This window comes from Poromitra crassiceps (assembly GCF_964638095.1).
Source record: "Poromitra crassiceps genome assembly, chromosome: 5".
NCBI lineage: Eukaryota > Metazoa > Chordata > Actinopteri > Beryciformes > Melamphaidae > Poromitra > Poromitra crassiceps.
The window spans coordinates 26,383,419-26,396,427 of record NC_139642.1 but is presented as its reverse complement, the minus strand read 5'-3'; the positions used below and the strand labels follow the sequence as shown (position 1 = coordinate 26,396,427).

At 44.6% G+C, this 13,009-nt stretch overlaps 1 protein-coding gene across 1 annotated transcript; it reads right to left on the bottom strand.

The window, feature by feature from the left end:
* Nucleotides 1–4,345: 4,345 nt before the first annotated feature.
* Nucleotides 4,346–12,749, bottom strand: slc46a1 (solute carrier family 46 member 1; the record flags this gene model as incomplete). The annotated part of the gene is made up of 6 exons (XM_083636596.1): nt 4,346–4,506; nt 6,150–6,233; nt 7,997–8,286; nt 8,708–8,896; nt 10,110–10,501; nt 12,456–12,749. 6 exons carry the CDS (start codon nt 12,747–12,749, stop codon nt 4,346–4,348), a joined length of 1,410 nt encoding a protein of 469 aa, XP_083492722.1.
* Between the last annotated feature and the right edge of the window lie 260 nt (nt 12,750–13,009).

Here is a 13,009-nt window from a genome sequence, read left to right as displayed (position 1 = left end):
TGTGGACTTCACTGTCGGTTATATTGAGTAGGGGGTGGTAGAGGTGTAACTAATCTTTCTGTTATATTGAGTAGGGGGTGGTAGAGGTGTAACTGTAATCTTTCTGTTATATTGAGTAGGGGGTGGTAGAGGTGTAACTGTAATCTTTCTGTTATATTGAGTAGGGGGTGGTAGAGGTGTAACTGTAATCTTTCTGTTATATTGAGTAGGGGGTGGTAGAGGTGTAACTGTAATCTTTCTGTTATATTGAGTAGGGGCTGGTAGAGGTGTAACTGTAATCTTTCTGTTATATTGAGTAGGGGGTGGTAGAGGTGTAACTGTAATCTTTCTGTTATATTGAGTAGGGGGGGTGGTAGAGGTGTAACTGTAATCTTTCTGTTATATTGAGTAGGGGGGGTGGTAGAGGTGTAACTGTAATCTTTCTGTTATATTGAGTAGGGGGTGGTAGAGGTGTAACTGTAATCTTTCTGTTATATTGAGTAGGGGGTGGTAGAGGTGTAACTGTAATCTTTCTGTTATATTGAGTAGGGGGTGGTAGAGGTGTAACTGTAATCTTTCTGTTATATTGAGTAGGGGGTGGTAGAGGTGTAACTGTAATCTTTCTGTTATATTGAGTAGGGGCTGGTAGAGGTGTAACTGTAATCTTTCTGTTATATTGAGTAGGGGGTGGTAGAGGTGTAACTGTAATCTTTCTGTTATATTGAGTAGGGGGGGTGGTAGAGGTGTAACTGTAATCTTTCTGTTATATTGAGTAGGGGGGGTGGTAGAGGTGTAACTGTAATCTTTCTGTTATATTGAGTAGGGGGTGGTAGAGGTGTAACTGTAATCTTTCTGTTATATTGAGTAGGGGGGTGGTAGAGGTGTAACTGTAATCTTTCTGTTATATTGAGTAGGGGCTGGTAGAGGTGTAACTGTAATCTTTCTGTTATATTGAGTAGGGGGTGGTAGAGGTGTAACTGTAATCTTTCTGTTATATTGAGTAGGGGGTGGTAGAGGTGTAACTGTAATTCTGTAAATTCTTGGCTTTCGCTCTGTCTGCTGGGCGATTACTGATGGTTGGGTCTGGACACGTGTGAAAGGCTGATCTATCTGCTTACAGGGTCATACTGTGATTCTTTGATGCTGCCTTGCATATTTGCTGAGTAAGCTTATTTTTCTGCTTGCTCATCAACAAAAACACAGCAGCATGAGGGTTCAAAGTCCTGATGGTTTGAACACATTAATTTATATTTACTGAGATGGCCCATATATGTTTGAGTAATGTTTATTATATACCTTAAAGTCGAGCTGAACCCAAAAATGACTTCTTTTATTTTTCAAATACCTGGGTATGCAGTGCACCTATTTACGGTAATTATGTATGCCAAAACAAATAACAAAAATCTTTTTTTAGTTTCACTTTTTCACATCAAAAGTTCATTTTTCAAGATTTCATTCATAACAGTAATCTACAGTTTGCTGACATCACCTAGTACGATCAAATCTCTACCCCATTCAACCAATCATATCACGACATGGCAGCTGTCAATCAAATCTTCATTTCAGGATCATTTTCTCTTCCAAATGAAGGAGAAAATGGCACCTATTGCCTGTCATCTGGCAGAATTTCTAGCCCATAAACTAACTACTAACTTGGCCAATTGTATGGAACATACTAAATAAATCGGTATTTGTCTGAGAATGCAAAGAAATGTAACTGGCTCATTAAAACTCGCATTCCAGGAATATTGTATTTACCGCAATAGCGATAATGGCGCGCGCCTGAGAGCCTGGTTGTCAGGGGTCGCCCCTCGGAGATTCCAGGCGGGCGGGCAGCACCCATGCATCGGATTGTCCGCTTGTTCCACACAGAAGTAGCTGGCTGCCTGGTACTCGGCAGATCCCACTCGCGTAGCATGACAATCCCACTGATTTGGGGGTGGAACACGCCAGGATTGGCCAATGCCAAAGCCAGTCCCTAGAATTGTCAAATCAAATCATCGACATGCTACTATGACCCGCCTCTCAACCTGTCATCTCAGACAAGTTATGTTTTCAGTCTGAAACGGACTCCGACCCACGCGCCACTACGGGTTCAGGTCGACTTTTTTTTAATTACTTTTTTTATTACCCTTGTAATAAAATTGGTAATAATTGATAGCATAGAGAGCTTCCGACGATGCACATTATCTTCATGAAATCAGCTACATTTGTGTAATGAAATATCGGTAATATAGCTATGGCTTAACTTATGTTTTTTTAATACCAGCAAAGCCTCCTCTGTCTCCTCGTGCGACAGGGGAAGCTGTTCAGTAATGTCAGTCATGGGTTTGATACTTGGTCCTTTGGTCTTGATCCCTGATGGGAGTGGTGGAAGAGTCCCTGTGCTGGCTAACAACAGTCAGCTGCCCCATCACTGCATTTAGATTACAAGTTTGTCATCACAGACAGAGACAAAATGGCTGTCTGTCTTTGAGAGGCGCTAACCTCATAGACTACAGGATAAACCTTGACCCCTCTGATAAGATACGGCTCTCTTCCTCGGCTCAGATCAGGGCGCTGTTGAGTCTTTTCTCTCTCGTCTGGTCTTCACATTCCAGGAACCTAGACAGACAAACATGTAAAAACATTGTTGTGTGTTCATAGAAGAGTATTATGGACCCTGGCGTTCTGGTGCCAAGGGCATTTTCCAGTTTAGTGCTTGTTGTTTAACAACATTACTGAGAATGTCCTTCACTTGTCCTGACCGGCTGAGGAAAAAGTGTTTGTCACAGCTGTAAAGATGGCTGAGCGACGAGCCATAGAATTGAGGGGGTCATCCCTATGTTCCCCGGGTCCTATGTTCCCCGGGTCCTATGTTCCCCGTTTTCCCAAATGGTGTCCACCCGCTATGCCGACCACCCACAATGCCGACCTTAGGTTTAGGCGTGGGGGTGGGAGAGGTTAGGTTTTGGGTTAGGGTCTGGGGGAGGTTAGGTTTAGGCATGGGGGGAGGTTAGGTTTGGCGTGGGGGCTGGGAGAGGTTAGTGAAAAACGGGGAATATAGAACCCGGGGAACATAGAACCCGGGGAACATAGACATGATCCCGAATTGAGGAATAAGCACGCAGAGTGGCAGCAGGAGAGAGCTGGGCATCCACTCACAGTATGTAAACAGCTTTTATGTGGGCTTTCAGCTATGACTGAAAAAGTCTCATGGTAAGCAATCTCTGTACAGGCCGAAAATGTAATAATTGACCATGATGTAATAAAACCAAATGTAATAAATCCAATAACGTGAGTACGGCAATAAAATCGTCAACCCATAACATAATAACTTCTTATGTTATTGCTACTTCATTATTTTACAGGCGTGATAACAATATTTTTGCTAAATAATATATTAACATCAGCCAGTATTAACATATAAAATAACATAAATTAAAATGTATTTTAATTGTATTGTATTTTAACTATGTTGTTCTTTTTGGTGTAGAATTGTTTGTGCTTTGGGGTCGGCTCCCTTTGTGCACATTTTATGTGGTGTTGTGTAGTGTCCTCTAGAGAGAGAGTGGCGTCAGCGGAAGGACCAAAATGAGAGACCCATTAGCCAATGAACAGCCAGGAATGGGTCTCGCGCTACTTTTGCATGCTAAAATAAAGCTGATAATGTACCATTTGATTCAAGGGGGAAAAAACCCTTTCAGAGTACAACACAAACTGTCTATTTTGCTGCAACTCGACAGTGCTGCTTAATCCAGGACCTTGCTTCCTGGAACTCTTGAGAGTAAAAAACTGGTCCATTGGAGTGAATGGAGATGTCGGAACTCTTCTATTATACGGCTCTGGTGTTGTGGTTTGCTTCATGCTGCTTCTCATAATTCCCAGTATAGCTTGTGATACTTTGCTGTTTTCAGTGACACTCTCTGGTGCTGTTAAAGGAAGACTTCTTGTAACGTGCATTGTGGCATCTATGATCATGTAAAATGGTCAGTAAAGTGAGAAGTTACATCATGGGCCAAAATGCTATTATGACACAGGTTCAACAGGGTCAGGGTTCTGATCCGATTCACAAAATTCGATATCGTAGCAGACTGGAGTATCGGCCTTGGCGGAGGTCTGCACTGTCCAAGTGCACTTCTACTTTTATTATGTTTTGCGGTCTTCACAATTTCCATTGTAAATTCCTGTCTTACTCATTTGTAGACTTGAAGGGAACTCTTGAAGGGGAGCTCTTGAACATGTGTGGCTTTTCTGTCTGGAACACACTGTTGCATCAAACAACATGACAGGCCGAGGCCACGGAGCGGTGCCGAGGTCACGGAGCGGTGCCGAGGTCACGGAGCGGTGCCGAGGTCACGGTGCGGTGCCGAAGGCCACGGCGGACTCACCCGATGATTCCAGCAGGGAGGAAGAGGAGGATGGCACCAAAGAGGAAGGGGAAGCCCTTCATGAAGCTCAGAGTGGCTGGGTAGAGGGAGTTGAAGAGACTACTGCCCACCAGACTGCACAGGCCCTCCACACAGGCCACAGCGGCAAACAGGACACCTGGAACAAAACCACACACACAAGTATGTAAACAAGTGTGAATTCGCAATCGCTGTGACCACATTATGCAAATTTCCAAAATGCAGGATGGCAGGGCCCCTGAGCAGCCCACCCTACTCTGCCTCTGCCACCCTGCATTTTGAAATGTGTGCACCAACACCCCCTTTTAGTCAATTGGCATGAACACACCTTCACACACACACACACACACACACACACACACACACACACACACACACACACACACACACACACACACACACACACACACACACACTTGACCTCCATGCCAAATTTCAGCCCTCTGCCCCTGCTACCCTGCATATAGAAATTGCCTAAAAAAATCCCATATGGTACAATTGTACTCTAAGGATTTTGTTTACCATCTGAAAATATGAGTTCTGCCTGTGCTGTGCCTACTTGGTGCTTGTCTACAAACTGTATAATAGTGCTGTCATCGTTAGGTGAATGGGGGAAAAATCTAAGTGAACTTGCTTGATTAACCAATACTCTGTGGAGGGCCACATATAGTATTTTGAGAGAGAAGCCAAGGGCCACATTAAATCGGTTGTATGTAAACACACATTCCAATCATTCCATTCAGTAAATTCAGATGAACATTCTTGTGTAATGTTTGTTGTTAGGCTACTATTTATCATTTAATTAGTAGGTCCCCTTTCCCTCTTTGCTACTCTAATGCTTTGGGCATTGGGCCTGTCATATTTTATATAAAAAAGAGAGATAATTGATAGGAGCCAGGTACATGCAGAGGACCCTTATCTAAAACAGCAATGTCTAAATAGTGCAGAATCAAACAAGTAGGCTATCCTTCTTTGCCTTGTATATTTTCTTCATTTTGTCTGCTTTTTGCAAGTTGTATTTTTTTTTTTTTTTTTTTTTTTCAATTGGCCACATTTTTCTCTGTACTGTATATTCAAGAAAAAATAGCTCTGGTATATCGGAATAATATCGGTATCGGCAGATATCCAAATTCAGGTATCGGAATCGGATCGGAACTGAAAAGATGTGGATCGGCTCATCCCTAGTCCCAGATTGTCCAATTTTTATTCAGCTGTGCTTACAGCCAGTACACAGTGGTAACACACTGAGCCAGTACACAGGGTAACGCACTGAGCCAGTACACAGGGTAACGCACTGAGCCAGTACACAAGGTAACTCACTGAGCCAGTACACAGGGTAACACATGGAGCCAGTACACAGTGGTAACACACTGAGCCAGTACACAGGGTAACACACAGAGCCAGTACACAGGGTAACACACTGAGCCAGTACACAGGGTAACACACAGAGCCAGTACACAGGGTAACACACGGAGCCAGTACACAGGGTAACACACGGAGCCAGTACACAGGGTAACGCACTGAGAGCAAACTCATTTCCAGATGTGCTCTGGAGCCTGTTGCGTAAAAACAGACCTGACCTTAAGTCAAACTTGCTACAGTATAGACTTGATTGTTGTAAATCTGTAATGGGTTGCTTCTGTAGGCTCTTTCCAAAATCAAAGATTTCCCATTTTTTATGAAATAGCGACAGTTTTTAATTAATTTAAATTGTCTAAATCATTAAGTAAAATTCATCCGGATCCATGTACTTGTGAGGCTGTCATACAGAGTGTGACTGACCTTGCTCTGATGGATCCACCAACTTGGACAGCTTCGACCTGAGCACAGGAGCTGTAGTTATGCAGAGGAAAAGCGCACCGTATCCTGGAGAGAGACCAAACACACACACACACACACACACACACACACACACACACACACACACACACACACACACACACACACACACACACACACACACACACACACACACACATTTTCATTTGGACAAACTGCGTGGAGCTCAGAGGGGTCGAAGCCCTTCGATTATATATTTCTTTTTTGGGGGGGGGGGTTATATTTTTGCTCCCGTTGTCTTCCCAATTGTGCTTGGCCAATGTCCCTCTGCCGATCTGGGAAGAGTTGTAGACTGGCACACGCTTCCTCCGATACATGTGCAGTGGCCAACCGCTTCTTTTCACCTGATAGCGAGGGCGAGGTGTTTCACCGGCAGGACGTAGCGCGTGGGAGAATCAAGCTATTCCCGACCGACCAGAGGAGGCACTAGTGCAGCGACCGGGACACATACTGTACCCTTACCCGGCTTCCCACCCGCAGACACGTCCAATTGTGTTTGATATATATCTCATTTTTGAAAAGTCAGCACTTCAATCTCTAAAATATACATACAAGTGTTGTCATTTTGTCAACTAAACATTATTTAACAAGTACCACAATTTGATTGAAGTTTTGCTGTTAATCATCCTGTAATTGTAGACGTCACACATTCACATGTCGGAATGAAACTCTACACTCTAAGCTCGGAGCCTCTTGTAATCATTAACATGATTAACCACAATAATGTTATTGTGCAACATATAACCACCTGTTTTGAAACAGGTGTTTGTATAATAACAGATTGCCACTACATTAGTAAATGCAAATGTTTTACAATCCCTGAGAACTTTACTACATGACAGAGTACAATTTGTGGTCAATGTTAATTATTACCTGAGGCTGTGAGCATAGAGAAAATACAGAGGGGAGAGAACAGCTGAGGTTTCCCCCCCTGATTCACCTGCTGTGAGATTTTTTAGAGGTCGACCGATATGGGGTTTTTTCAGTGGCCGATGCCGATATCTAGAGAGCAGGGTGGCCGATGGCCGATTTCTAATGCCGATTATGCATTAGATAAAATACAATGATTTAAATATAATAATGAATGAGAGTATTTGGGTAAAAAAAAACAAGGAGGCTATAATTCCATTCCACTGCAGGCCAGGCAGTGAAATTTGGGCACAACATTAAAACGAACGGCTCTCAAATAGGACTCGGTTCCCTTCGTTCATAGCAAAGAGCCGTTCAATAGATTCGGATCGTTCGCGAACGTCACATCACTACCTCTTTCAACTGTATTATTCTATTAACAGAGAGTATGGGAGACGAATAGTCTTGCAAACACAGTGTTTGGGAGAAAATTTGTCTTGAGTATAAATTGTCACGCTACTTGTTTTTAGCCTGCTGTAATAATCGGCCTTGTGAGTGCAGGCAGCGGCCGATGCTGATTAATTAAAAATGCCAATAATCGGCACCGGTCTACCTCTAGTAAGTGCTGCCTATTGTCTTGCCTCATGCATGCAAGTAATTAAAAAAACGCAATTGAAGTAAAGGACTTGACTTAAAGGAGCTTGTCAGCACAAGCCTAATTCATTTCTAATTAATTAACGAATTGATTTCTATGCTACAGTAAGTAGTGTGGTAATCAGAGACTTGTGAGTCATCTTAGTAGCATTATCCTGTTTTTATTTTTGTGTATGAATGTTACCCCGAAGAAAACTTTTGACATGCGGAACCTATTTCTTTAACCATGCGAGTAAATTAATAATCTGTGCAAGGTGCGGCCAAAGCTCTGGTACCCAGTAACTCACCTGTGAACATGAGCAGGGTGGTGTCGGCCACAGAGATGACCACCAGCCCGGCGATGCTGGAGGCTATGCCCACCAGAGCCACCCAGGAGTCCTGCAGGCAGCACTGGAGGAGCCGCAGCCCCAGTAGACTGCCAGGAAACGCTAGGTGTAAAACCGCCGATCCATAGCCGATCAGCGCCGGGCCCCAGCACAGCGGCGCGCTCAGCTCATACAACACATACAGATCTCGGCAGCCAAAGTGGACGGTCAGCAACAAGAATAAGCACAGCGTGTAAAGACGCAGCTTGCACCTGTGAATAGGGATTGGGATTGAGACCCGGTATCGATAAGTATGGATCGATAGTTTCTCAAAATACGAAAATCAATAAGGTCCGAGCTTATCGATACTGCTATTGAGACTAGTCCTATAATGCGTCTCGAGAGACGAGTCATGTCATTTACCATTTATCACTGATGCACAAACGTACAGTATAATTGCAATTAAAGTTTTTGAATTGAATTACCTTTCAACTGCCGTTAACTAAACAAAGAATTTAATTGTCTCACCAGGCTAGGCAAATTTTATTGTGTTCAATTTTATTGAGTCACAGGCTCACAGTTAAGCAATAAAAGCAATACCAGTTATGTTATCTCTGGTACAGTGCTGAAGCAGGAAGTAGGCGGTCACTTTGCCTCTCTATATCAATAAAAATTGACGATCACCATCCCTACCTGTGAAACTTTCCACTGCCCTCGCTGGCACTGCTTCCTTTAGAGTAGAGGTGCCAGATGGCGCGGTGGTGACGGGTGGTGAAGAGCCTGGCACTGGGGTCTGGGACGACGGACTCCGGGACAAACAGGTAAGTGTACAGAGCCGCAGCCAGGTTGGTGGCCAGGACCAGCCAGAAAGGGTTGATGTAGCTAAATACAGGAGGAAACTGGTCGGCCAATAGCAATAAACCATGAAAGCCTCCATGAGATTAACTCCCATTACTTTTACTCCCGGAAATCAGTGTATCTTCAACGGTGATCTCATGCCACACCAGTAGGCCTAAATAAAAAACCCAACCAATAAAATCATCACAGATATTTGTACTGTACAGTCCTGTCTCTCCGCCTCTCTCATCAAATAAAACTGTCTCTCTCCCTGACTGATATTGGTTTACACTTTTGAATGACCCTTCACTGTGATACAGTATGTCCTGGCCCAACACCCTGTTTCAACAGGAAGTACATCAAATCAAGGAAGTAAAGTTGCTGATTTATTGGGGTCTTCACCGTGGTCTTAACGGATGTTTGTACTGACTGCGTTTACATGGACTTGAGTATCCCGGTTACTGTCGGGGGTTTTGGAGTATCCCGTTTTTGTGTTTGCGCATGTAAACATCATATCCCGATTTCAGAAACCTGGATAAGCCCTTATCCCGGTTTTGAGAAACCCGGTTGTGCTAGCTGGAGTACTCCGAAAGAAACCGGGATACTGCTGCATGTATACATCTTATCCTGGTTTCTGACCGGGGCTGACTACCTGCGCAGGCGCGGCTTCAGCCAAGTGACGTGACGTAACAGATCTCCCACCAGTCACGGCTGTGTATCTTCATCCACTGCCTCCTTGTTCTACGCGGTGGCAGAGAGAGTCTGACACCTGTCAAAGTGGCAGACACGTTTAATATTTCCTGTCGCCTTCTTCTCCCATTGTTGGCGATATTACGGTAGATAAGCCAAAGCTGCAAGGCGATGTTGGCATTCAGGTATAGTGCTAAGCCCGCTATTACCCAAAGTAGCCTCATTTTCAATTGCCACAGTCAACTTTTAACACAAAGAAGTTGTGAGTAAAGCAGCGCAGTGCAGTCTTGGTCCAAAATAGGTGAATGAATGACGTGCAGATAGCCTGTAGTAATCAGTAACCGAGATACTGGTATTTATCATGTATACAGGAATATGAATAAGTTGCTTTCTCTGTGTTCCATGTAAACACCATATCCCAAATATGATCAAAACCAGGATAAGCCTCATAACCGGGATACTCAAGTCCATGTAAACGCAGACATTTTTCATTTTGTGCAAAGTGCACATACATGAATAGTTCTTCTAGGAGCTGTAACTGTAGAACAATAACCGTTTCATGTCATACCCTTGTGCCCGCCGCCACTCCCCTCCGATGATGCTGGCCAGCATGCCTGCCACACCCAGGCACGCCTCCAGCACCGCCACCCTGAAGGTGCGGGACGTCCTGTCGCTGGTATCGGCCACGTAGGCAAAGCAGCCGGCCAAGACGAGGTTAAAGTCGCCCGTCAAGCCGCTGAGAAGCCTGCCCAGGAGGAAGCCGACCACAGGCAGCTCCAGATACATCACCAGGAGGTAAACCGCCGCCTGCAGGGAGAGGCCCAGGCTGGCCAGCATGAGCACCGGGCGGCGGCCTGCGATGTCGCTCCAGGAGCCCAGGAGGGGCACCACCAACAGGCCCATAGAGAAGCCCCCCAGGTTGATGTACATGCTCCAGTGGGCCGTCAAGGTTTCCACCTCCTGAAAACAGAAAAGATTTAGTCTGTGTTCATTCTGTTCAGTCCTCTGCACCAAGACCAGGGTTTTTCCCTGGCTCAAAATGAGACAGATGTAGTACTAGAGGCCCGACCAATATGGGATTTTTGAGACCGACACAATATTGTTTATTGTTTATTATGGATCCCCATTAGTCTGACTATTCAGACTATTCTTCCTGGGGACCCCGCAACATACAGAAAATACAAAACAAACAATACAATCTGGGGGGTGGGGGGAGGGTAGATCACATAAATATCTAAATAACATCAGTACTGTATGTATGTGTATGCTACCAGTCACGCTGCAGAAGGTCGTTATCAGCGATTCGTTATCAGTCATAGGTTTACGTTTGAACACTTTTTGGTGCTTAATTCTAACCCTAAGCCTAACCCTCACCCTAACCCTTACCCTACTAACCCTAAACCTAACCATAAGTTGTTTTATTTGCCTAAATATAAAGTTGTTTGATAACAGCCATTGAAACCTACTAGCAGGTTTATCAGCGATAGGAATGGGGCTGATGACAAACTGACTGAATCTATGGGTGACAACAGTCCGATCGAATCTATGGGTGACAACAGTCCAATCGAATCTATGGGTGACAACAGTCCAATCGAATCTATGGGTGACAACAGTCCGATCGGGTAGATTTGATGGGCGCCAAGGCCCTGTTCTTCAGATCCGGGTGATTCGATGGGTGATTGAATCCCACCCAGGTCTGCACAGGGCCACTGGCTGTCGCCTGTGTGTATGGGGGAAGGGGAGGGGACAGGGTTGTGGATGGTTCCTGCAACATGAATAAATGACAACAGGGGAGCAAGCCCAAAGGAACTACACTTTAGAAACATGCCCCTCCAAAAAATACAACCTGCATCCGCGACTACACACACACACACACACACACACACACACACACACACACACACACACACACACACACACACACACACACACACAAACACACACACACACACACACACACACACACACACACACACACACACACACACACACACACACACACACACACACACACACTACCCACCCACCCATATTTGTAAGCAACTTTACAGAAAAACAAGCCCAAAGTTGCTTATAAATGGACTTGGCAACTGTGCTACCAAGTGCAACGCTTGTTAGACAATAGTGTTTTCACCCGTCAGAGCTTTGTCGAGAGCTGGAGGCAGGACGGAATTTGACGGAGACTGCCGTACCACCTCGTAATTCTCTGTGCAGGAAAAATCCTGAAGACTGCTTCTCTACCTCACATTTTTCTTATTTTAGGGCTGCAACTAACTATCAATATTACTCCAAATGTACATGTGATGCAGTCAAATATGAATGTTAGAAGGCTTTTATTCTGAAATGCTACATCACTTTGCTCTGAAATTTTCTGGGTGACCCCCCCGGGGTGGAGTAGTATGAGTCTGAAGTGGAATGGTTCAATGATAACAGGTAGTTTTCTATCAATATTACTCCAAATGTACATGTGATGCAGTCAAATATGAATAGTTAGAAGGCTTTTATTCTGAAATGCTACATCAGATTGCTCTGAAATTTTGTGGATGACACCCTGGGGGTGAGTACTATCAGTCTGAAGTATAATTATTTTGTAATAACAGGCAGTTTCCTTTAACAATCCATTTGAATGTTCAGAAAACAGTGAAAACAAAAAAATAGTAGGCTTTTACTTTGAAATTGTACATCAACTCTCATAGCGTGCAATTGTAATTATAATATGTAAAAATTAGAACATTTAATTAGTATAGATTTGTTCTGGGAGTGCGCTTTTATTTTGAAATCAGTTCTCGCACGCTTTTACAGTAATGCCTACATGCACCACAAACCAAGTGGAGGCTAGAATGACAGTGCTTTCCGAGGTGAGGGCTGGCTTGACTGCAGTTAGTAAACAGTCCATGTAGTAAACACTGGTTACCTTCTGAAGAGGGTCATGGGGGACTGAGCTGTTCCCGCACCCCCCGCCCTTGGCGCCGTTGTAGTCCAGGTCTTGGCTGATGCGGTCCCACAGGTACTGCGTGGACAGCGACGATTGCAGGACTAGGGAGAACATGGAGAGGAACAACACCGGCTCCACCGACACGGCGCGCCTGGAACAGGCCACCGAGCGGACGGTCCCGTCTCTCTCCTTACGGCCAAGCAGGGGCACGTCTTCCCCGGTACATGTGAGCCCATCGTCGGGAAGGATCGCTGCGGTGTCCGGCTCATGCATGTCTTCGAGCAAACTTAGCTACTTTTGTTGACAGTGTAACGAAACATGCACAAACAAACTATTAACACTCCATATTGGATGGTCGCCTTTCTGCAATGCTATGCCGGTGTTCATTTGAGGTTTTAATTCTATTCCAATATTTACCCAACGTTACTTGTGAAGATAATGCAACTTCAGCAAAAGCAAATAACGTATAATGATAAGAACAGAAGTATTGTGTAGCTGTGGGGGCTCTGGGTAGCTGCATTGCAACATCTGCA